The sequence below is a fragment of the Dermacentor silvarum genome, chromosome 1 (assembly GCF_013339745.2).
Source record: "Dermacentor silvarum isolate Dsil-2018 chromosome 1, BIME_Dsil_1.4, whole genome shotgun sequence".
Taxonomy (NCBI): domain Eukaryota; kingdom Metazoa; phylum Arthropoda; class Arachnida; order Ixodida; family Ixodidae; genus Dermacentor; species Dermacentor silvarum.
The window spans coordinates 237,867,817-237,894,186 of record NC_051154.1 but is presented as its reverse complement, the minus strand read 5'-3'; the positions used below and the strand labels follow the sequence as shown (position 1 = coordinate 237,894,186).

At 43.7% G+C, this 26,370-nt stretch overlaps 1 protein-coding gene across 2 annotated transcripts in view; it reads right to left on the bottom strand.

Annotated features, from left to right (window-relative positions):
• The window catches only part of LOC119436961 (uncharacterized), a 55,053-nt gene that overhangs the window by 19,789 nt on the left and 8,894 nt on the right, over positions 1–26,370 (bottom strand). For both annotated transcript variants that reach the window (XM_049660137.1, XM_037704009.2), the window contains exons 3-9: positions 14,210–14,271; positions 13,066–13,164; positions 11,763–11,841; positions 8,092–8,363; positions 5,282–5,347; positions 4,736–4,772; positions 1,912–1,989 (exon numbers count right to left, since the gene is read on the bottom strand). In XM_049660137.1, the coding sequence (XP_049516094.1) occupies positions 1,912–1,989; positions 4,736–4,772; positions 5,282–5,347; positions 8,092–8,363; positions 11,763–11,841; positions 13,066–13,164; positions 14,210–14,271 (693 nt within the window). The remainder of the gene's footprint in view (positions 1–1,911; positions 1,990–4,735; positions 4,773–5,281; positions 5,348–8,091; positions 8,364–11,762; positions 11,842–13,065; positions 13,165–14,209; positions 14,272–26,370) is intronic.

Here is a 26,370-nt window from a genome sequence, read left to right as displayed (position 1 = left end):
CATGAATGCAGGGGAGACACAAAAGAATGCATACAGGAACTCTTTTATGTAACATTTTGCAGCGCAAAAATGCACTAGTTGTGCAACATGTCCGGCTGGCCCTCGAGCATGCTTCCCAGCCTGAAGAGAGTGCAACTGTCATTATGGCCAGGAGAAATGTTCCAGTGAACAATGCCTCCAGTTCATTATACTGCTTGCACACTCGCAAAATTAGGAAAAAGGGGGAGGGGGGGGGAGGAAAGGGTGGCCAGCCTTGCACTTTAAAATGAAGATTCGGTGCAATTCATAGACACAACATTAAGACAGAAACCAAGAGCATCTAAAGCACTGATGATTAGTGAAGAAAGGTCAGCAACCAGCAGCACCTCTAATTTTCACAGCCGCACTATGCCAAGCCTGCTTATGCACAATGCGCCTGACGAGGTCTAATGTGACATGCCCTACTCGTCCTCAGTCTATTCTCTAGGGCAACACTTAAATGAAATCCTCCCTACCTTCTCTACTGAAAGTAAAGAGCAAGCGCAGTACAGCCACCAGCGTGCCACACCACGGTGTTTGAGACAGTCATAAAAAGAATGGCAATGTGGTAAAAGAATTTAAGCAATATAGGCAACTGTTTGCTATGCATGGCAGCTAAAATTCCAGTTCTCTCACCACCAGGACGCACTGGTAACTTTGTTTCAGACAAAGTCACCACGTCATGGCCCAAAACACTGTTTTTAAAGAAAAGTCACCAAGTGATGACTGCAGTGATGACTTGCTCATAATTTATTTTTTATGCTTTAGCTGTTCCTAGATGTCTGTCTGATAATGTTTTAAAACTATAGCTTTGCATTACCTCCTGTGGTGGCAAGTCAACAATTCGAATGTCGGAATAACAAAGGGGAAAACAACCCCTGATTATCTAAAATGGTGTCAGATCGTTAAGTCTGTGCTTTGCTTAGAAAAGCAGCTTTCATGTAACCAACTGTTTTACTAGTAAGTTCTGCGATACGTCTTTAGATGTAGTCACAAATATAGGCGCATGCATCCCCTTTTGAACAAAAAGGAACTTAGGCATTGAACTTAGCCAATGTCCCTTGAGAAATCAGAACTTGCTAAATTTAGTGACTTTATAACTAAGTTTCCAGCACTGCCACCAAGCGCTCAAAGAGTGCACAAAACAAATACACCTACTTATTCAAATACCATTCCAGTAGTACTAGCACACACTGCAAGCTTGAATGAGCCACTCTGGACAGTATACAATAGCTCTGGGCCATGCTACTTAGCAGTTGCGAGAACTTTGCAGCCATTCCTGCTCATGTGACCTACGGAGAGAACTGACTTTGATGTTGAATTAAGGAGGTGGCCTTAAAGTTTTCATCAGACAATGCCCTTCATCACCTTGCAGTCTGCATTACCACTCAGATGCAGCTGCTGTAAGAACAAACTTGCAATATCAAGATGAACTTCTATGAATTTTCAGCATCACTATGGCACTCAAATAACACCTCCACGTGACAACCCACTTTGGAAACACAATGCAATAAAGTAGAACATAGTAAAGCAGAAGAATGAACAAGGGACAGAGTGGAAGAGAGGTGAAATTGCTGCCCATGCAGCATGCAGATAATGATTGTCTCTGACAATAGCTGTGTACTGCTACTACAATCTAGCTTGATGGATTTTCAATGAAAGCTTCCATCAGTTCCAATGGACAGATGCCATTTATAAACCTATTTTTCTCCCTTTCCCCAGGCCCAGAGAAGCAGGCTAGAGAAGTGTTCCACAGACCGACCTCTCTGCCGTTTCCTAATCTTTTCTCGTTCATCTGCTTGAGCATCTGGTACAGTCAATGCCTCTGTAGGCCGCCCGCTCTCTCCCTGCAAAAAACTCAAAGCCCACAGCAAACTATGGTGTGACACTTACCATCACTTCACAATGCTCTTCAATTTGCATCATTCTTGTTGAAATCAGTCTGTTCTGATCACGTAGTTCCTTATGCATCTTCAAGGCAGTAAGAGGAAAACATTACATGCATCCGTTAAAGAGCTTTAAACCAACACAGACACCACTTATTCTAAGTGTTTACCAGATCAGCCAGACAGAAGCCAAGTATGAAGGAATTATCGCACACCTTGACTAAGCATCTGTCAAACAAACAGCTCCACTAAAAATTGCTGTCAAGGTAATTTTATTCTTTCTCAGAAGAAAAAAAAAAAAAAAAACAGCAGCATCCTTTAGTAATTCCTCTGGCTCTAACTCCTTTACTACAATTAACAGCAAACATCGCCATCTTCTGATGAATTCTGCAATGTGCACAGCTTCGTATTTGTTGGTTACAGTACTATTGCCTGCTGTAGCCTCCAAAATATGACGTGCACAGATGCCACCCTTCTCAGTGACTGTGTGGTGCATAATATCCCACACGACTAGCCAAGCTCGTACTTTGATGATAGCAAAGTGGTCGGTGCATACAGCTCCCAAATGCAAGCTGCTCCAGCAGCATATACTCGTTTTTGCAGCAATGACTCTGCATAAATGAAGGCATATTATTTTTTGTTTCTTTCCTTTATACGCGGTGAACCGGTGTATTGTCTTCGATGTGTGTTTTTTTCCCCTTTTGCACTGTTTATTTATTACTATTGTAGATTAGCTGCCTTACTAGATCGCGCTGACTTCATCTCTATGATTAGTATTTCTGCGATTCTGCAATTAGTATTTCTTTAATGATTTCACGTTACATACATGTTGTTCATTGCTTCAGCCTCTTTTTTTGTCCTCTTGATATATTGCCATGTGGAATTTTTTCATACATGTTCCTTCTTGCCAAGTAATATTTAGCAATGGACTAATTTGTTGTTAGCCCACTCTCCTCTATAGTGCTAAGGCAATTGAATGCAAACAAACCAACATACAGTATATATGCATATATGATTAAGAAGAAGGGGAACTGAGGGGCCCAATTTCTGTTACTCACTTAGTCACTATCATATGAAGTTAACAGACAATGGAAGTTGTAAGCAATGATTTGCTTTGCTTTATCGCATGGTGAGGGTGAAGATAAAGTGGAGATGGCTTGAAGATAATGACAACGGTAATATGAAGACAGTATAACAAAAGGATTGATGGTCACAGCAAACCTAGTTTCAAGCTTCTAACCACTGTCGTAGTAAGAACAAGATCTCAGAAAATCATTTCAATAGACCGATCCTACCAACCGATCTGCGCATGCGCCGGTTTTCCGGAAGTAGCACTGCCACCATCTTGGTTGTAGTCAACTAGTCAACCACACCACCGCAGTCCGCGCTCGTTGAGTACTGCACACGAGCTTCCCAGACATATCTGCGACTCCACCACCGAGAAACATTCGTCATGTATTTAAAGAAATTACATCGGCTGTTCATTGCAGCATGCGAGGCGAACGTTGAAAAGTGCCTGTTCCTCTTTCCTTTCGGTTGTTACCCGCTCATAACGCGTTGAGTATCGTATTTTTTCGAGCTTTGTATGTAGTACATGCTGATGTACGCGGTCGTTTTGCGTTACTATTTTTGCGCACGTGCATCTCGGTGACTGCAACGTTATGTTTGCTTAGCGACGGACATAATAGGATTTGTATACCTGTTGGAGACAGGTTTGAAATGCGGCGCCGAAACTTTCGTTCCCTACTTACCTACATGGGTTTCGCGCACGACTTGCAGACTTCGGTAACAGCGATATCTAGAAGTTTAGAAGTTCTTAAGTAAGCTAGGCGGCGTTTTTAACATAAAAACGCCGATAGCCAATCATCGCCAATTAATCGATATCCAATCAATAGCCAATTGATAATTGATCAATAATCAATAAATTCCGGACAATTCTGGGGATGACTTGGTAGTGCTTAGCCTAGCCCAAATACGTAGCCAATACCTTGCGATAACCAATCGATAGCCAATCAATAGCTAATCGATCAATAATCAATAAATTCCAGAAAATGCTGGACATGACTTGGTAGTGCTTAGCCTAGCCCAAATACGTAGATGATACCTTACGATAGCCAATCAATAGCTAATCGATAATTGATCAATAATCAATAAATTCCGGAAAATGCTGGGGATGACTTGGTAGTTCTTAGCCTAGTCCAAATACGTGGCCAATACCTTGCGATAGCCAATCTATAGCTAATTAATAGCTAATAAATTATCAATCACTAATCGATAAATTCCAAAAAATGCTGGGGATGACTTGGTAGTTCTTGGCCTAGCCCAAATACGTGGCCAATACCTTGCGATAGCCAATCAATAGCTAATCGATAATTGACAAATAATCGATAAATTCCAAGAAATTTGAGTACACAGGTGTTTTCGCATTTTGCCCCGATCGAAATGCGGCCGCTATTCGTCCCCGTATTCTCACGCTGTGTATTACCAGTACCACCTATTAATCCGTTGGATCCACGTCTCTCGAAGCTTTCGCTCTTTAGGAAACACAGAATCCGAAGCCTTTGTCCCTTGTGTGGTTGTTGTACCAGCCAGGAACGCAGCAGGTCAATCCTCCCATCGCACGATGGCTCTACACGAACCGTAAAAATTGCCAAAAATCGTTCGGATACAGAACGCACAGGCACTCCGGACGGCTGGAGCGGCCGGATGACTACAAGTACCAGCATGCACTGCGGCAGCGGTGGCGTCGTGAAACTGGCTGGTGGGATCGGTCTATTAGCTATGGATCGCGGTGATCTGCTGGTGTGCTTGTAAATGCTGAAGGCACTCACCTGGGACAACCTTTGAACTGACTCGTCCGATGCGTACCTGTAAAGAAAAAAAATAAAACAATAATACTGTCAGCAGATGATTTGCAGGCATTCACAACTCGCATTCAGCCTTATATTATTTATAGAGGTTATATGCTACAAAGCATCTTATTGTGCAAAATTTAGGAAAGAAAGAAAAATGTGAAGGAGGACACAAAGGCCAAGACCAAGCAATTGCCCATCCTTTGTCACTTGATGCTAAGTGGAACATATACAGTCAAATGCCTTTACAACTAACGACTGTATAACAAAGGATTCCATATGTGCCAGCCAAAAATGTGCTGTCAGTTACTCCTTTAACAAGTCTCCATGAAACAATGAACGACATGCATTACAACTATGATGCTGTAAAACTTGCTTAGAAGTCTGTTCTCAGTGCATAATCTTCGTACCTCTTCATCTGCCAAGTCGAAGCTATACAAAGTCGAAGCTATACAAACGATGCCAAGCATCCATCTCAAGTAAAGAAGCAGCGCAAAAAGTAATAGAAATGTAATGCCAACTTACGTCTCTGCCTCAGCTTTCAATGTGCATAGTGATAGGCGCAGGTTTGACAGCAATCCTTTCAAGTGCCTGCCAAAAGTAATAAGTTGGGGAAAAAAAATTAAAGATCAAATGAGCATCCATATGAGTTCAATAAAAATTTACTTCAATGAACTTCAGAGAACTTCAACAAAATGTTCACTCAAGTTAGTTCTAGTTATAAGTAACAAAACTTGCTATCCGTAACAGGGACATCATCTTTACCATATCTACTCATGTAAGGCCCGCACCCCCACTTTGGAGCACGCAAATTTGGAAAAAAATGTTTCACTAAGCGCCGTGCATGTACAGGCTGAGAGAAAATAATACGGGATCTGCAAAAGCGTGCCCGACTGCTTTCTTGTGCCCTTGGACAAACCAATCACCTGGTATCGAGACATGGCATTGTGCATCCTTTAATGCTCTTCCTCCTGCCAATATGCCCACTTCTTGCCAGCTTGCTGTCGGAATCTATGAACAAGTTTTATGTGCCCTCCCAGTTATAATCCCTGGCGAGATTCGAAGTACTATTCTTAGATAAATAAATGAAAATAAATAACTATTGCAAACTACGATTTCAAGCCAGTGAGCTTTGAAGGTACATAAGTGCCATAATGCTGGCGGTGAAGATGCACTGTTGATCCATTTACATATTTAACGAAACACTTTTTTATGCATTGAAGCACAAAAATAACTAACACCAATGTATTACGTCACATATTTTAGAAAAACGCATCTCCAAACTGGTGTACACAGAAATTGTTCCTAATGGATATACATTGCGCATCCAACAGCTACAATTCGTAAATTTCAACATGTACCCTAAATTAATTAGTTACCAACCTAATTTAATAAAAATTCATTAATGAGCAAATTACATATTTCGACTATTCATGAAAATAATGTCTGCTCCTTTGGGTAATCCAGCTCCAGGAATAGAAATGTGCCATTTAACACAAGCAATTTTTATACCCTTTTGTTCAATTTTAAAAAAATTTTAAAATACAAAGAACGCATTTGACATTATTATGCAGGTATTTTGCATTGATTACAAAAGGGGCGATGACGTGGTTATCCAACTATTAACAGTTTATCTCTGTAATTGAGAGCAAAGGTGCCAATATGATTATACACAAAAAAACTGGGTTTTCAGCACACATCTTAAAACAAAATTTCGATTTCAATTAACTGCCTCTAAGGCTCTCCCACCAACAACGATCGTCATTTTGGCATGGTTTGGGCGATGTCAAGATCTGCGCACTACTCTGTCGTCTGCTCTGAAACATTCAGAAAACACATGTGCGCCTTACTGGAGTTGTAAGGCCAGACCACAAGTATACTTGTCGAGGCGCGCAAGCTCGCAGCTGTGCGCCTTGTATTTGCCGCGCCTCACGAGAAATGGCGATATGCATCTACAAGAGACGCGCACCAGGACATGCCCGCTTGGCTGACTTATACCCGTTTTGAAAGAAATCGTTCCATGCTTTGTTATTGACAATGTTTCAAAATGCTGAAATATTGCTAAACACAATTGTTATATTTTTAGAGTCGTTTTATCAATGCAAAATGTCAACAAAAGCGCATTCGTGCATGACATAAATCTGCCCCACTGAGTGTTGACCATAGCAGGCTGCATAGCCAGGCACGTGTAAACGCGAGGCAGCCAAGCACAAATATCTCTCCGAAACAGATACCTGTTTGCGCTGCGCTTGGATGCGTACAATCTGCCCCGCACAATCTGCGCATGTGTAGGCGCCCAGCATGCATACATGTGGTTTGGCCTTTATAGCTCGAAACATTCTGGCACCCAATAGCACAGGAAAGCTGTACCTATTGCATTGTACCCACATATCTTTCACTTGCAAAATAAAAACGGCACAAACAAAAAACTACCTCGGGCTGACTACTAATCCACGCATTCAAATACGAAACCACGGGTATAACCACGGGTATAACCCCGCACATTGACTATGCAGAGCCAATGGCAGAACGCGCTTCATTTCGTCATGCGTCAGCATTGCCACACAGCTGTATGGTTCAAGAGTAATATAAAAGAATTCAAATGCAAATTTTCTACCGCACCAAAAGGGCTCAAATTTTGGCTCAAAAGTTTGGTGCCAAGGCCCCTTTATCATGTATTAAATCTTGCTTGTTCCCAATCCTGTTTGGGCCATGCAAAAGTTGCCTTCTATTCAATTACACGGCACTTCACAGCATATTAAAGGGACACTAAAGCAGAACAATAAATCAATTTATACTGATAAAGAATTCATTGAAAACTCTGTTGTCGTTAATTTCCCGATAATAGGTCGATTATTAAAAAAGAAAACGAAGCTCAAAGTTTCATTTCTTGAATTTCGTGCCAAAACTCCAGCGCCTGTACGTCAGTGTGACGTCGCGAATTTCGAAGTATTTTTTTGTATTTGGGCCGCATTGGCTCAGTAAAGTTTGCAAAACTTGCCATATTCAGTCTCTGGTTCCTTTAGAACACAATGTAGTCAACCTTTACCACTAATGAATTAACTGGGCCCTAGCAGACGCTGTCAAAATCTATGACATCATGGTGAGGTGGTGCGGGAACTTCAAGGTGGTGGCGCCACCAGTCTTTTGTGTTTTTCATCTTTTCTGGCTTACCAAGTGCCTTCTTGCGGTAAGAGATGTTTTTGGTATTGTGGAAGAGTAATTTACTGATACAGAAGAAATTTTTCTCTTCAGTGTCCCTTTAAGGAGAGTCAGATTAGATGAACAGACTTAAAGGTTTGGAAGAAATCGCAAAGTAACAAATGTTTACCAACCTTTCCTCGTCAGCACAGTCTGCTTCGATTTCACTGAGTTGCTTTTGCAAAGAGACACACCTGGATTTCTCTTGCTGAGTCACAAATTTTATAACATTTCGGGGCAACAGTTCATGACTGAAGCTGCTGGCCAGCTCTATCTTATCCTTTAGCCTGTCTTGAAGCAAAAAGGTGGATAGCCCTGTAAGGAATGTTAAAAACTGCGGTGTTGCTGGACGCAACAGGAGACCAGCACTGAATCCTTCAAGAAACGGGGCAGCAGTCGGGTTCTCCTGTAAGCAGCAGTGAAAACAGTGTTGATAAACAACACACATTCTTCTGCAAAAACTTATGCTCCTGCAATTTCTCTTCATTCTGAAGCAAAAGTTTGAAAGTTTTCTGCCACCCCGGCGGCTTTCAAGAAAATGCCAAGCAAGCTCCGTTTTCTTGTCCCAATCGACGTTTGTTTGCGAGTTTTAACATTTGCTGTATTGCTTTTTTTTAGGCCATTTTTGTGTGCTCTATATATGTTCTCTATAAATTAAAAAAAAACAGATGTGATGCAATATTTCTACTGCATTCTTTGAAGTCCAGCAGGACCTCACTAAATGAAGCTGAAGGGAGGGTGGCCCTTACTTCACTATATACGTAACTTCATTATAGCAGTTGTTCGCCCTCATGGCCGACAATAGCCGCAACGAAAGGGAGGGGGTGGAGTGCAGTTAGTAATCACTAGATAAGCTGATGCAAAAACACACTGTGGATAGCTGAAGGATTGTGAAATATTGTTTTCTTTATTGTCTTCATCAATGAGATGAGCACTCACTCTAACGCACCTGTGAAAGCTAATCCATCTTTGCCATCATCGTGTGCCCACAAATAATGGGGCAACCGGACTTACAATATATGGTGAGCGTGCCTGTTGAACTGCAAGCCTCTGAGCTCTACGACCGTGACTAAGTGAACGGATGCCTCTAAGCAGCAAAAAAAGACGCAGTTTCAAAGCATTCATAGTGATAGCAAAGTATTAGACAACTACACAATGTAAGGTTTGTAGTTTTATCAGCCATATAAATTGCAGTAAACATTTGACTAATTAAATTAACAAGCATGGCTTCACGCATGCACAAGCAAACATGAACAGATCTCACTCGACCACAAACACTCACAAGAGTGCCAACGAGCTACGGCACATGGGCCATGTATGCACTCAGCCACACAGACAGCCGTGCGCAGCCACCAGCTGGGCTAGAGGAGGAAACGTGCTCTCACCTGCTTCCCCTTGCACACATGATCACATGACCTCCAACACTGGGTGTGCAAGAAGGCGGTGCACATCACACCACCTTCCTTCTCGGCTTACCCTCGCACACTTTTCCTCACCCTCAAAGCACACGGCGCGCAGGGCGCAATACTATCTTATCGCACTTGGACTTTATACAAAACATTACTGCAACAACGATGGCGAAAATTCCCTGGAGTGTCCATATATTTGATAAAAGGACATCTTTACACTGGCATCCAGTAATGGCCATTGCACAAGTTCAGAGGCATGCACAAGCACCATCTTTGCTCCTGCACACCAACAAGCATTGTACGAAATAAAAGGCTTGCTGCTGGCACACTGCTGGAACTTTTACGATACATTGATAAGCAGAGCGATCGACAAAAACACGGGCCAACATCATATTTTGTAACAATCTAGTATTTCATTTTCCATCCTTGTTTGTTGTGCCGAGTGCCCAACCCTGGCAATAATGCCTTCCCTGGCTTCATCTGAACTAAGGACAAAGGAAGAAAAAGAATGAAAAACTAAATGGGTCATTATTATATGCAATTCCAGGACATGGAAAACTCCTCAACTACGCATGTACAGCTATTTGTTGCAGCCGCAGTTAGACAGTGCAGCATGTACCGAAGCATCTTTCCTCCTGATACCGCAAGCCATATGCTTCAATGTTCACACTATAATCTGGTGTAGTAGCACACAACCTTCAACTAAGACACACCCAACTATGCACAAGTGCAGGAGAGTGCAAGAGTCTGTGGTGTTGGTAGATTGTGGTGCGAAGCAGCTGCAGAAGGCAGAAAAGTGCATGCACGGCCACTGACTAAGCAGTGTGGACAGTTTTGCATGTTACCAGGTAGCCAACAGCTCAAGGGAGTTTTGAATAGCCGAACGAGACAAGTTACATGTAGCTTAGAACACCCCCCAGATTTCTGCCTAAGATGATCAGTAGACCTATGTATGTTTGGATGCTGTATGTGAAAAGTGAATCTTGCAATAAACTTTTAAACTTTCAAACCCTCATTCTGAACTAAAGAAGTTTGGTTGTGTCCACTTTAAAGAAAATTCTTGCTTCATTAAAATGAGATTTTAAATTCATGGGTTTCTATGAGGGTTTCTATGATAATTACAAAGGAAGTTATGATTACTTCATTATATCAATTAGTTCATTACAACCCATTTCATTATAACAAGGTTCGACTGTATAGGTTTCCTTATATAGTACAGGTGAAAATTCAAAACTGCCCTTCTTCGTAGTAAAATTAGCAAGCTGGCAAGCTGCTCACACACAGCAAAAGCCAGGCACAACTTCTGAGGATGACTTAGCTGGTGTCTTCGTAGCTAGGCCCACAAGTTTAGACACTTCTTTTTCTAGTACTGTAATACTTGCAGAGTCTCTAGCATAATATCCAGTACTTGTGCGACATAAAAATGTCAGCTTAGCATACTTGATCTCATTGTTCGTTGTATATCTTCCTTAGCAAATTTTTACTGGATCACTTTGGGTGTTGTTTTGTCAGAATATGCAAGGGAAAATGGCAACATTATTTGCAGGCCTTAAAAATGCTTGTTCATTATGTCTAATATATGTCTACTTTGTCCCTGAAATAATGCACAGTCATTTTTTAATCCTTGCCACCATACCCAACTAACTTTTTCTGACAACACTGTATTCATGAGGTAGAGATATCACAGAGGAACAAATTCAATCTGAGTATAAACTTTACTAAACCTATACCAGTGACCAGAGTTGCAAATCAGGCTTGTTGGCACACCATCTTGGATTAGTATTTGTGTAGCCTAAAGACGACACGGGCGCAAGAGTAAAAGATATGTACAATGACATGTACATGTCATCTTCATAAGTCAGTAATTCCTTTGTACTACACTAGTAATCCCCTGCTGTAGAAGTGAAGGCTGCAGAAACAACCCATTCCTTCGATGCTAATCCTCTTATAATTCCCAGTACATGAGCGAATGAATGCTATCTACTCAATGACTAATTTCCTGCAATATAACTACTGCATTACAGTAACTGCCAGTGCAGACAGGCAAACCAACTCCTCATTCAATCGCAGCAAGGCTTGATGTTTATGAACAATAATTACCTGCAAATGGCCCTTTATTTGGAGCTGTCAGTTTACCCACATGTCCAAGTATACCCAAATGATCTGGCAACTAAAAAGGTACTGCAACAGTTGCAAATACCTATGGTAACAGACTCCCCTTAAGTACCGATCGTGGTGACATCCAATAAAAGAAGGCACCAGAAATTAGGTTTGTCTGCAAATCATATTACTGACAATAGGGGACAGTGAGTACAGAGCCAGTGTCATCTTTATGCCGTATCTGGTCACAGTTAAGACGAGTGTTTGAAGCACTCAATGATGGAGACCCTACTTACCTGCAGCATTGAGACCCATGTGAAAATGGCTGCACGGAACCCTCTGTCGGACTCCCCAGGATAGACTGGCCACACATTGCTGCATGAGCCCATACATAAACGCACTGTATTTGTTCAAATCTTAGCATATCGTATGTTACAAAATGTTGGAGACAAAGGTAGACTTGGCTTAGATTTGAGGGTGTGGTTCAAGGAGTCATATGACGGGGGCTTGAGACTTGTACAAGTTGAAAGCATTAATCACGTGAACATTAACAATATGATTAAGAACTACGGCCACATCATTATACAGGTTGGCTGACTGAGAGAGTGCATCGGCTAAACTTTATCAATCGCAACAACATGTCATTACAGCCTCATTCGCACCGACAACTCGCAAAGGTGGCGTGACCAAGTTGGTCGCAAAGTGACCGGTCACAAATGGTTGCTTTGGTCGAAAAGCAACTGTTTTGGGTCAGTCGCTCGCTGCTCGATTTTTCAGTCGCCAAACTGCCATCACAAACCTATTGAACCGTTCAGTGGCACAGGAGCGGGACATCAGTGTACGGTGGTGCTTAATTTACGTGGTGATGGCACTGCGAACAGATGCAAATGGCAACAATCACGAGACTTCAGCACGGTGACGAGCAGGTCGCGCTTGCCAGTAAAAGCATTGGTCACCGTGACTCGCTTCTTGGTCGGCATTTGCAGTTGGTCATGCGACCAATGTCAATCGCCGGTGTGAATGTGCCTTAAGGATATGTGGCAAAACGGACAAGTCATTTCTGCTTTGACTCATCTTGTGACCTTTTCTCAAGTGGTGCATTTCATAAGCAATGGACTGTCAACTGTGTGGTGAACAATGTGATGACCAATCAAGTGATGCTGGTGTGAGTTATGTGATGAGCAGTGTCATGTCATAAGAGTGAGCCTTTTGCAATCGTTTACAACATTTGAATCTAACACATCCAAGACGTATAAAACAGTGAGATGTGAAAACACATTTAACTTTTTTTATGTATGAGTGTACTATTTGTAATAACAGGTTCTCAATAAAATGTTTAATCAAATTGAGGAGGCCGAGCCTCCATGCATGAAATAATAAAGCCATCTGTTCACAGAACAATGCATAATATTCCAGTCAGCTTTCATTCAAGTAACTTTCATATTATTACTACTATTATAATTATTATTACTATTCAATTTTCTCATTTCGACATATGAACATAAATTCAAGCAAATATGGCATCTAAGATAAGGTGACCCCTTGGTGAAGTTAGCTTGCAAATCGCACTGCATGATTGAGAAAAGTAAAATATTTTACTTCAAACTCTTTTCGGCAGCCTTCCTGTCAAAGACGCAGTACAAGCCATGAAGAGTGCTGCGAACTGTGATAGAAGCATTCTTGCCCCGGAAATCGTCTCTGTTTAAGAAGGATAAAATCAATAGTCAATTGCATGAAATGTGTGGCCAAGCCAAGTGCAATTCAGTATTCTGGAAATGGGGAGTGGCCAGTAAGAACCTTTAAAAACATACATCATTTGCACACACAAAATACGTCAATGCTTCATGCAGTGCAGCTGTGCAGACATCTAAATTCTGAATCGCTCCAGTATCAAAAATACATAATATGAGCAAGAAAGAAAGGATGTGACAAAAAGGGCAGCTTATATGCATTTGCATTTTGCTGCCACATACTATACACAGTTTTAATAGCACTTGTGAACAAATAAGTACATAACCTGAGGTCGCCAGCAACCCTATGGATCTGATGTCCAATACAGTATACTTGAAATAATTCACGCTTGAATCACTCTATGTTTTGGTTAATTCAAACAAATCTCGAAAGTCTTGCTTCGTTAGCTGTGTTCTCAGTGCACATTGAAACTTCAAGCTATCAGGAAAAACCGGCGGTAAAACAATGCAGCCTCTCTGGCCATAAGGTGGACAAAAGCACATTAACACAGCATAGAATAAGTCAAACATTATATGTCTTGTACCTTAAAACTTTGTTTTGATACCTTGTAGAGCAATCATGAAGTGTTCTACAGACAAAAATGATATAGCACACATGGTGGCAACTGGATGACAAACTGTCTTAGCCTTGTATGTACGTAAAGTTTTTTGAAAGATTTTAAAACAAAAAAATCACATAAATCGGCACTGCATGTGAAGTCATAAGCTTATAGCGAATCGTAAGTTATTCGGTGTTGCATTATCCAAACTCTTTATAATTTAGACAGAAATGTGTATTCCAGAGCAGAATGAAATAGCATGTACTACATGGTACATAAATGTACAAATACAACTACTATCAAATAGAAATACACCACTAAAACATATACCCGGTAGTTTCAGTCCCTAATAGAATTATTGCACTGCAATGCTCGACCAAAGAAACTTGACAATTCTCATGATCAAAACCACAATGTGTTTCAGGATATTAAAAGTAGTTAAGGTGTGCTTACTCTGATACACCTTGTAGTGGATCTATGCGCAGTAATTTCAGGTTTTTTATGAGCAGCTGAGCCTGTAACAAAATAATTGTACAGTGTAGACACTTTTGATAATGGGTTCTATGGCAAGACAAAGGAAGAATGTCAGTATCTTGCAGCAACCACATCAGCTGCAGCAAATGTTATCATAGTACACAAACACATGAAGCAAACGGAAGTGCACCAACGTGCACACACAACTGTGGCATGTGTCAATCACCCGTCACAAAGTAGTCTATCAGTGTTAGAGATTAGCCAGTTATTTTGTTTAAAATGATGGACTGCTGCATGCCCCATCTTCTTTGCTCAAGCCAAAATGATTTTGTTTTCATTTTTCTTTTTCATTGGGTACCTTACCCGTTCAATAATTAAAATATGAAGCCCCATTCCCCCCGGTATGTAACAACTTAGCCATTTACATCACCTTTTATGCAGTCAGTTAAAAATCCGTGCCAAGTGCACATGCGGCTTCAGGCATCAAGCAGGCCACATTTGACAAAACAGCAATCAGATGTGGTCGTTGTCACTAAAGCACCCACGTGACTAGTCAACCTGATGCTTTTGACGCAGGCCACCCTATGATAAGGTCAAGCACACATTTGCTGATGATGATTGATGGGTTTTAATGGCGCAAGGGCATCTTTGGCCAAACAGCGCCAAGTCTATGGTTACATTCAATGATCAGTGGTAGTCCAGCCAGTTTAAGAACTGGAGCAATTTTTGGAGCAGGAAAAAAGCTGTTTTGTAGCAATTTAGGAGCAGCCACATTAGCATTTTGTAGCAGCTCTGTAGCACAAAATTTTGCCTTTTGGATCAGTTGGAACAGAAGAAAAGCAAGTGTATGACATTTGGTGCCGCTTATTACTACTACATAATTGTTAAGTACTACTTTAGAGCAAATGAACACAAGCAAAACAGACTGACGCAGCGATTTAGCTCACGTGCCCAGAGCAGAAAATGTTGCACACAGACTTTATTTGCCTGTGTAAATAGCACTTGTAGACTACTGAAAATAGTTTTATGCAATAAGACATATAATACAAAAGCGACTAGAAATGCAGAAAAACAATTTTGTGCAACAACAATGCCCAGCCGCTCGCCCGAGGAGTCGATGCTCGATGTGCTTAGTCGCACAGTCCCAAGTGCCTATGCGCGAAATGCCTAGCCGCGGGCCCGGGGAGCCGACGCTCGATGTGCTTAGTCGCGCAGTCCCAAGTGTCTATGCGCGAAATGCCGAGCCGCTGGCCCGAGGAGCCGATGCTCGATGTGCTTAGTCGCATAGTCCCAAGTGCCGATGCGCGAAATGCCTATCCACGGGCTCGAGGAGTCGACGCTCGATGTGCTGTCACGAATTCCGAAACATCGAGTAGTGCTGAAAGGCTTGACTGCGTGTCCGATTGAGGATTCCATGCGCGAAGCTTGGTCACGAAGTCCGCGTCGCCCATGTTCGGAATGCTTAGCCGCGGGTCTGTCCACAAACGGAGGGATCGGACACGCTACTGTGATGTCTGCATAGCGCCTAAGGCAAAGGTGGCGCTTTGGCACACATGGCGCAAGTTGCACTTCGGTGGGCACAGCAAGGCGCAGACAAGTAGAATTGTAGCAAAATGGTGCGAATGGCGCAGTTGGACCACCACTGCATGATTTGTAATATAAATAAAAAGGTCGGACAAGAATGGCAAGGATGTTCAAGTGTGCTATATAATGGGGCAAAAATCTCGTGGTGACAAAGGTGTAAAAGGCCTAGCTAAACAATGGTGCTACTGTTATACGAGGCATTTCAACTGTGCATGGGTTATAAAGAGATTTCGGTGACTATGAGCGATCACTTGTTATATGTTATATGCTATGCATATGTTATGCAGATTATTTGTAGATTTCAGTGATTATAAGTGATAAATATTTGCCTCGAAGCCATCAGCAAAGTACTTTTACCATGCGAAAAGCTGTGAGACCTTGAGGCATTCAATATCTCAGGCTCCTCGCATAGGTGATGGAGCATGGTGGTTAGGATTGTAGTACAGTGTTTAAAAACTGCACACCCAGCGAGGTATTTATAAACTCTTTTTACACTAAACATAGGGTCATGGGATAAAAATAATGCAAGATGAGACAGTATATTATGTGTGTAAAGTTCTCTAAAATGCTGCACTCTTGTTTGGTGAAGTCTTGGACATTCAATTAAGATGTGCCGAACTGTGAGTTGTTCTCCACATTTTTTGCATATGGGTGGTCGTGTGCCTGTTAACAGGTATATGTGTGTTGCATATGTGTGTCCTATATGTAGCCTGCACAGTGTGGTTTCTGTTAGTCTTGTGACTTTCTGCTGGAAAAATTTGCCTAGTTGTGGTTTTATTGCGTGTAATTTGTTTTCCGTCTCTTCGTCCCACTGGGACTGCCAATGTTGGCATAGCCGGTTACGGGCTTATGGTTTAATATCTCGACTAGGGACTTCAGTAACTTCAATGTCAACACGTAAAGCAGCTTCTTTAGCACTCTGATCAGCCGTCTCGTTTCCTGCTATGCCACAATACCCCGGTACCCAGCATACCAAGAGGGAAAGTTTTTCATTGTAAGCGTCATAAATGGATTTTAGCAGGTGATTAAAAACAGGGTTGTCTCCCACCTTTCCCGAAACTAGTGCAGTTACGACACTTAGCGCTTCTGTGTAGATAACAGATTTTTGTATCTCACGTTGTCGGATATGATCCACAGCCAGTCGAATACCATATGCTTCCACAGTGAATATGCTGCAGCTTGTATTGAGAGTTCTTGAAATAGTATAGTTAGGACTATGTGCAGCGCATGAGACTGCCTTGAGTGTGTTTGAGGTGTCCGTAAAATAGGACGTTGCGTTGTACTTGTCTTCCAGCGATAGGTAGTGTTGCACAATAACCCCGCGTGGCACGATTTTCTTGTCAAGCGCTTTAAAGGACATTTCACACAGAACTGGGCGGAGGCACCAAGGAGCAATGAGATCCCTATACCCAGTTTCGTGGAGATCTGAGAAACTAAACCGAGTGTTTTGGCAACAGTTGTGATAGCCAAAGGGAACGGCTGAGCTTGTGATGGCCTATTCACGTACAGCTGTCCCAATGTTTGATTATTAATTAGTGTTCTGCCACGGTGTTCCCTCTGAGCTAAAATGTTGAGAGCACATGTAATTCCTAAATATGTTCTTTGATACGCCAAGGGCCATTGATTGGACTCTGCATAGAGGCTTTGAACAGGGCTAGTCCGAAAAGCACCAGTAGCTAGCCGAATGCCTAAATGGTATATGGGGTCAAGCATCTTTAACATTGTTTTAGATGCTGACTGAAATGCTATGCTGCCATAGTCAATCTGGGATCGCACAAGACTATTGAACAGTGATAGCAGCCATTGCGTGCGAGTTCCCCAGGAATAATGAGTAAGGATCTTTATGACGTTCATCGATTTAAGGCATTTTAGTTTTAAATTCTTGATGTGTGGAATAAATGTAAGTTTCCTATCGAAAATGACGCCGAGAAATTTATGTTCACTTTTTACTGTCACTTTGTGTCCATTTAATTCAATGGATGGGTCAGGGTGCAGGCCTTTCTTTCTTGTAAAGAGTACGCATGTTGTTTTTCTGTATTAAAGTGGAAACCATTCTCAATCGCCCATTTCGATAGTCTATTTACATTAAGCTGAACTTGACGCTCACATATGGATAAATTGCAAGATTTAAAGCTGACTTACAAATCATCTACGCAGACCGAGTAGGCAATTGTTGGCGGTACAGGAGTTTGAAGAGAATTCATTTTCACAATGAACAGCGTACAACTAAGTACACCACCTTGGGGAACACCATTTTCCTGCACAAAGATTCGAGAAAGTCTGTTTCCTATCCTCACTCGAAACTTTCGATCGGAGAGGTAGCTCTGTGACCTGGACCATGTTTCCGTTTATCCCATATGCGGACAAATCTTGCACTATGCCATACCGCCATGCTGTGTCGTATGCCTTTTTGAGATCAAAGAATCCAGAAAGGCAGTACTGATTATGGACAAAGGCATCTCGTATGTACGATTCGAGGAGGACCATGTTGTCAATTGTAGATCTACCTGCACTGAAACCGGCTTGGAGCCTATCTAGTATACCACTCTATTCCAAAAAGTATATAATGCGGCGATTCATGATTTTTTCAAACAGTTTGCATAAGCAACTTGTTAATGCTATCGGCTGATAATTTGCAACCATGGAGGGATCTTTGCCTTGTTTGAGGTTCGGTATAACGATTGCCTCTTTCCAACTGTTTGGCAAACAGCCAGCATCAAAAATTTTGTTAAAAAGGCCTAGCAAACACACAAGCGTCTGCTTCGGCAGTTTCCTTAGCTTGTCATAACTGATCTAGTCCTTACCTGGAGCTGAACTTTGGCAACTGTTTAGAGCGATGTTTAGTTCGTGCGTTGTTATAGTGCTGTTATAGCCCTCTCGACTTCGTTTATGGGAAAGAAGTGGTCAGCGTTCGGCCTGTTTTTTGTGCGCTAAAATTTATTTCATACAGTGAACTAGAATTGCTTTCAAAATGGTCGCCTAGTGTGTCAGCTTGTTGTTCTAGTGTGTCGCCAAGATTATTTACCAATGGGAGTGGGCTAGGAGCTTAAGCCTTTGCACCCTCGCATAGACCTTTTTATCTGCATATGAGGTTATGTGCGATAGATAGTTTCTCCAGCTTTCTCTCTTGGCCTCACGCTGGATTTGCCTTCCACTAGCCTTTGCTTGCTCGGAAGCGATTAGATTTTCTGTGTTGGGGTAACGCGAAAGCTTACCCCACGCTTTATTTTGCCTCTTTTTAGCTATTTCACACTCGCGGTTCTACCACGGCTTGGTATTAACACGAGTGTGTCCTGTTTGTGGTATGGACTCTTGGGTCGCGTTTAATATGTATACCGTGAGAAATGCCTTCATTTTCCTCAATTTTTAAGTGTATGATTGAATCACATGAGAGATCCTAATTGGCCGTACTAAATTTCAATTTTTTCGGGTAGACAAGAGGATCGAGCGTATCTGCAGTGGTCAAAATTAGTGGAAAATGGTCAGTTCTGTATGAATTTTTTACGACATTGCATTCTAGATATGGCAGTAGTGATGAGTAACCTATGGCAAGATCAACTGAAGAAAATGTATGGTGTGCTGAGCTATAAAATGTAGGTTCTTTTTGTTAAAAAGACACGCACAAGTTGAAATAAATTTTTCTATGAGACGTCCTCTCGAGTCGCAGCGTAGGTCACCCCAAAGCAGACTGTGGGCGTTAAGGTCACCGACTATGTAGGGTTCCTTAAGTTGGTCTATCAGGTTCTCAAACTCAACCCTGGTTAGATAATGATTAGGAGGGATGTATAAAGAGCAGAACGTTACCAACTTGTTAAAGAGTAGGGCACGGATTGCTACGGCTTCAAGAGATGTCTGAATATTTAGATGTTGACAAGCAACTGATTTGTCTGTAATTATAGCCACTTCACCTGAGGGGGGGGGGGGGCAAGACAATTATCGCGGTCTTTTCGAAATAGTGCGAACTGTTTAAGAAAATTTGTGCAGCAGGGTCTTTAATGCGTTTCCTGAACACAGAACACTTTTGGTTGGAATTCAGATAAGAGTTATTTTACATCATCTAGATTGTGAATAAGTCCTCTGACATTCCATTGTAACATCTGTACAGCTATTGCAGCTGAGATAAGTGGTTCTGTGTTCAAGATTGCACAGCTATGTTACTGGGCCTTTCACAGGCGCAGTAACTCTTGTGAGTTTTCCTGTCCTGGCGCGCTCTAACAAGGCACGCCGATCCTTCGGCGCCGGTGACGCCGAAGGGCCTTGGGTTACCTCCATCGCCTCCTGTGAGGCGCTGGACACCCACGCAGTGTGCCACAGGCCTTGCCTCTCGCGCGATTTTGGGAGTCACCGACTCAGTGACGCCGAAGGGCCTTGGGTTACCTCCATCGCCTCCTGTGAGGCGCTGGACACCCGCGCAGTGTGCCACAGGCCTTGCCTCTCGCGGGATTTTGGGAGTCACTGACTCAGCGGTCAGCTTGCTTTTTCTTGGATTAGGTGAGGCAGAGCTGGCTGCTCTCACCAAGGGGGCGGGTGGCAGACCTGCAGGCTCACAGCCCATGATTTTAGCAAGCCGCCTTAGGCCGAGGTGGCGCAGCCCCCTGACACACCACATCGGCAGCATTAGTTATGTGCTGGACAAACGAAAGACGCGTACGTGCTTCTTTGAAAGAAATGTTTTGTTTCACCTTGAGCGCTAGGATTTCTTTTTCTTGTTTCCATTTGGGACATGACCGCGAGTATGCGGCATGCCCTCCATCACAGCACAGTGAAGTTCGCCTTGACAATCATCTGCAGGGTGGTCATTGGCTCCACATTTAGCACACGTCAACCGACCATGGCAGCTTTGTGAGCCGTGGCCAAACCTTTGACATTTGAAACATCAGCGGGGATTCGGTATAGTATACGGTGTCACACGGAACTCAATATACCCTGTCTCAGTGGACTCTGGTAGGTTGCTTATGGCGAAGGTCAAAATTAGCTGCTTTGTAGGTGTACTTCCTTGTTTTCTTGTCTCAATTTGATTCTCTGTACGTTTATTACATCTTGTTGCTTCCACCCTTCAAGAAGTTCTGTTTCAGTTAGTTCCAGAAGGTCTTGTTCACATACTACTCCACGGACTATGTTGAGTGAATGGTGAGGAGAAATGGAGACAGGGTTGTCCCCAATCGTCATGAGGTTAGACAGCTTGCTGTGCTGTGTTTTATCACTCAGCTCAAGCAGCAAGTCACCACTAGCCATATTCGTTGCTTTGTAGCCTGGTCCTATTGTTTCGGTGAGAGATCTTGACACAAGAAATGGTGAGATTATTCGAACAGTCTTGTCTGGATTTTCCCAATGCACAACGTTGAACTTTGGGAATGTTTCTTTAGGTTGAACGAAAAAGTTGAGTGTCGCATCGGTGCGTCCCCTTTTGTGAGGGAGACAATCAGGTAGTGGAGGATAGCTTGATCACATAATACGTAGCATTATGTTCAGCAGTGATGCCTGCCACCCACCACCGAGCCCAACAAGGGGACGTGACGACATAGAAAGGGCAAGTTGTGCACACGTCAGTACATCATTGCTGTAACCAAATATGCTGTAATCTAGGTTGATTACCCACACAAGGTTAACCCTTGCCGCCCAGAAATTCGGAAGTGAGAAGTGACTAGAAGACAGGAGAGATGGAAAAGTGAGAGAGAAAGACAAAAGACTGAAGAGGGGGACAGGAAAAGGCGATTACCAATTTCCTCCAGGTGGGTCAGTCTGGAGGTGCTGTCTATGTGAAGCAGACGCCGAAGAGGTGTGTTGCCTCCGCCGGGGGGCCTTAAAGGTCCAAACACCCGGCATCGGCTCAACCCCCACGATCCCCCTTTCCCCAGACACGGCTAAGCCGCACACAGCTACACGCGGGAGGGTCCAACCCTCATGTGCTCGGGTACGTGGTGTCGCAACACACCAAACCCCTGATGACGCAGACGCCCCTGTGGGGGAGCACACATTTGCTACGAAAGTGGGATATGCGGAAGGAGAAGGCGAGCGTAATGCCCTGCATACCCACAGAAGCAACTGCAGATGGTTGTCTAATCGAGGCGTATCCCACATTGAATGCATAAGACCGCAGAGTGGGATGGGAAGGCCATCGCCAATCTGGCAGCACAGGAGATAACACATTTGCTGAGCATTTGGTCAGAGATTCACAGTGTGGCCTGCACTCACCACCATATTGGGCTTACTGGTAAGGTACCACACTAATTTGTGGTGTCAAACGATTGCCGCTTCCGACGGCGGCGACTTCAGCTGTGGCTGGCTTCTGCCTAGAGATATGTTAGATTTATCATGCATCTTGAGCTGATCACGTGATGCACTAGTCATTACATGCCTGCGAACCTCTGTACTTCAAGATTCGTACAAATCTTGTAAACATGACAAGAGAAAAGGGGGATAGCACACATTTAAAAAAATGTCGCAGTTTCACCCGAAAGGCGGAGCATCAATTGCAATAGCAAATTAGTAGAGAGCTACATGGAGTAAGGATAGCAGTTTTATCAGTTGTATAAACTTGAACATGCAGCCGCACCAGCAACGCGCAGACCTGTTGTCGACGCCGTCAGCGTTTTGCCCGCATTTGCACCGAACGCGCGCGGCGTTGGTGACTATTGCTGGTGCCTCTGGGGGCAGCTTGGAGGTTTTCAACGAGATCAAAACGGGAAACTCGTCGAGCAGCGTCGGAAGTCTTTACCATCTTCTCACCTTGCAACGTTTTTATATAAATACGCATTTGGTGCAGCAGCTAAACGTTGCCTCCCCTCCCTCCCTCCCGTCCCCCCATGGCCTTTCACACGACGAAAGAAGTCTCGTTTGCTCTCTGCCGTGCGTTCGCTCCCCGTGAAAGTGCGCGTCCCTCGTGCGCTTTCACTCGCACATACAGCATACGGCACGCGGCGACGATTTAATCGCCGTTGAACTCTATACAGAAACTCCCGGCGACGCCAACGGCAGAAATCCGCTTCGAGTGTCCATATAATTGCTATCGCAATAAAAAAAAGTTTCTCCTGAGCACACACATTTTGTAGCATACATGTGCACTTTATTAATGATTGTTTTCATTTAGATGCACCATATAAGCAGCAGCAAATTTAAAATTAAACAGCCCATATTGACATGCAACACATTGTTTTTAGATCACAGTGACTTTTTCAGAGGCTTTGCTGTTGCCAATTTCGCCTGCTTGAGGAACTTGCCGGAATAAACGTGTTCAAGCAAGTACTCTTTAGTTTACATGGCACCTTGCGCTGACACAACAAGGTGGCACAAGTGTCAACACAATTTTTTTGTGTGTATATTTTTTGCACACTTGTACCACCTGGTTTTTCAAGAGCTTTGAAACATTTTTGTGAACACAATTTATTTTTTGAGGACTCTACATGATGCTAGTAAAATCATAGAAGTCCAAATTCATTAACTTCAAAAAAAAAAAAAAAGGGGAGAGAGTTGGCAGGTATGCATTTGTCCCACACTAGAAGAACTCCAGCTTCATACCACAAGTCAACAGCTATCTAATGACGCCTTAAATGTAAGATACACATGCTGCCAGTATTCTTTTAAGGCTGCTTAATTCAAAATTTCTACTGCCATGGGTGAAGCATTAATAAAATATTGTACCTGTTGCAGTGAAAGACAGCTCAGGAAAAAAAAAATGAGGAAAAACAATGAGGATAGCCTAATGCATAGCCATAACATAACTTGCATAAAAAGTGCTGTAAAAGTAATATTAAAGAGCAATGCTAAGTCATTTTAGACTTGTAAAGCGCTCTTTTAGAATTCCAGTTAAGTTTATCTGACAGGAAAATGTTACTAGTAGAGAAAATGAAGGACCAGGTTCCCCTTTCTGAATTTCATGGCCAAAACATGGCACCGATGCACAAGTAAGGCCCCCCCCTCCCATCACAAATTTCAAAATATTTTCACATATTTTAGGTTGTTAATACGCCTAACGTGAATTTAAAATGTGCTAGGTAGACCACTTAGTTCTTTTAGAATGTAGTGAAAGCCTTGTTTGAAAGCCTTGTTAAGGTGGGGTGAGACATTGTTTGGCTCAAACTATTCATTTTCAGATTGTGCATTCATTTGATAGCGCATGTCCTTAACTTTCAGAAACTATATAACACATGAGTATGCACAACTTTTAAAATACTTAATTCATTAGTTCATTTTGAGTTGCTGCATCAACCGGAAAGTGGGCATGCCCTGCCATCAACTCTCAATTTCGTATGAAGTGTTCATCACATAAAAACAGCTTGTGTTTGACAGAAGTTCTAGCTTTGCAACTTTCTTTTTTGATGTATTGCATCTTACAGTCATTAGGGAGGTCTCTGCCACTCTCGTGCACTCCTCTTTAGTCTGTTTCTGGTGGTGTGCACTCTTCGGAGAGCATGTCACGTCTGTGAAGGATCTATTTCATGCCTTTTTCAATATTGTTACGCGAAGAACGAGTCAGTAAGACGGGCAACTATTTACAGGTTGTATTTGCAACAGCGGTTGCAGCGCTGACCGGTTAGGTTCACAGCGCCAGCCCCCAGCTCGTTCTTCCTCTTCTTTTCTCGAGTGATGGCGCCCGCGCGCCTCGGTCAAACAATCAAATACCACACGCGTGTAGCATAATTCCCCGGCGGCAGAAGCGACGTCAGGGAGCGTCTAAATGTCATCACTGGGAGGGTGATACTGCTTAAGTCGTGTAACGTGCACGATATCGCTGAACTGGGAAGCAGATGGGGCGTCAGGGGCGATCTCGTATGTGACAGGAGTCACGGCACGAAGCACTCGGTAGGGGCCTGTGTAACGCGACAGCAGTTTTTCTGACAGGCCGACCTGACGCGACGGAGACCATAGAAGCACCAAAGAAACAGGCGGGAAGTGCACGTCTCGGTGTAGCTGGTCGTACAAACGCCTTTGACTCTCTTGAGAGTTCAAAAGGCGGTCACGGGCAATTTCCCTTGCGTGAGCAGCGCGGGAGACGGCATCAAGTGCATATTCACTGGTGGGAGCCGCGTGAACAGGGAGAGTTGTGTCGAGGGGCAGTGCTGGTTCTCGGCCGAACAGGATGAAAAATGGGGAATAGCCGGCTGTGTTGTGGCGCGAGGAATTATAGGCAAAGGTGACAAACGGCAGAGTGAGGTCCCAGTCTGTGTGGTCTGAAGAGACATACTTCGCGAGCATGTCTGTGAGAGTGCGATTAAGACGCTCCGTGAGGCCATTAGTTTGCGGATGGTATGACGTGGATAGCTTGTGTCTCGTGGCACAGGACTGCAGGATGTCCGCGATAACTTTTGACAGGAATGTCCGGCCACGGTCTGTGAGAAGTTGTCGCGGAGCTCCATGTAATAAAATCACGTCGCGTAAAAGAAAATCGGCAACATCTGTGGCGCAGCTTGTAGGGAGCGCTCGGGTGATGGCGTAGCGCGTGGCGTAATCTGTGGCCACAGCGATCCACCTGTTCCCAGAGGTAGAAAGAGGAAAGGGACCAAGTAAATCTAAACCAACCCGAAAGAATGGCTCCGCGGGAATGTCGATTGGTTGTAGGTACCCAGCAGGTAGCGTCGATGGTGTCTTGCGTCGCTGGCATTTATCACACGCAGCTACGTATCTTTGAACGGAGCGAGCAAGCCCAGGCCAAAAGAAGAGTCGGCGGATCTGGTCGTAGGTACGTGACACACCGAGGTGACCGGCAGTGGGGAGGTCGTGAAGTTCATGGAGAACAGCCGAGCGAAGGTGTTTAGGGATCACAAGGAGTAATGCTGGGCCGTCGGGGTGAACGTTGTGGCGGTAGAGTACGCCATCTTGAAGTGTGAATAAGCGAAGGGAACTGTCGGCAAGTGGAGATTCCAGGCGGTCAATGATGACACGCAAGGATGGGTCACGGCGCTGCTCGTCGGCGACATGGACCAGAGGAAAAACAGAGAACGCAGGCGTCGGTGTCAGGCTCAGACGTAGAGGTCGGGTCTTCGACTGGGTAGCGAGAGAGGCAATCTGCGTCCTGGTGTTGGCGTCCCGACTTGTACGTCACTGTGTAGGGATATTCTTGTAGTCGGAGAGCCCAACGACCGAGCCGGCCAGTAGGATCCTTGAGCGACGAAAGCCAACACAGCACATGATGGTCTGCGATTACTGAGAAGGGCTTGCCATATAAATATGGGCGGAACTTTGAAACAGCCCAGAGGAGAGCAAGACATTCGTGCTCGGTAATCGAATAGATGCGCTCTGCAGTTGTCAGGAGTCGGCTAGCGTAGGCGTTGCGCTAAGACGGCGCCGATCCCATAACCACTGGCATCGGTTCGGACCTCTGTTGGTGCGGACGGGTCAAAGTGGGCCAAGATCGGTGGATTAGTCAGAATCGTGATAAGACGTGAAAATGCGGCAGCCTGAGGGGAACCCCACGTAAAAGGCACGTCTTTCTTCATAAGTTCTGTGAGTGGTTGAGCGATTGCTGCGAAATCTTTCACGAACCGCCTGAAATAAGAACAGAGCCCCACAAAACTCCGGATGTCTTTGACAGACTGAGGTACAGGGAAAGCCGTTAC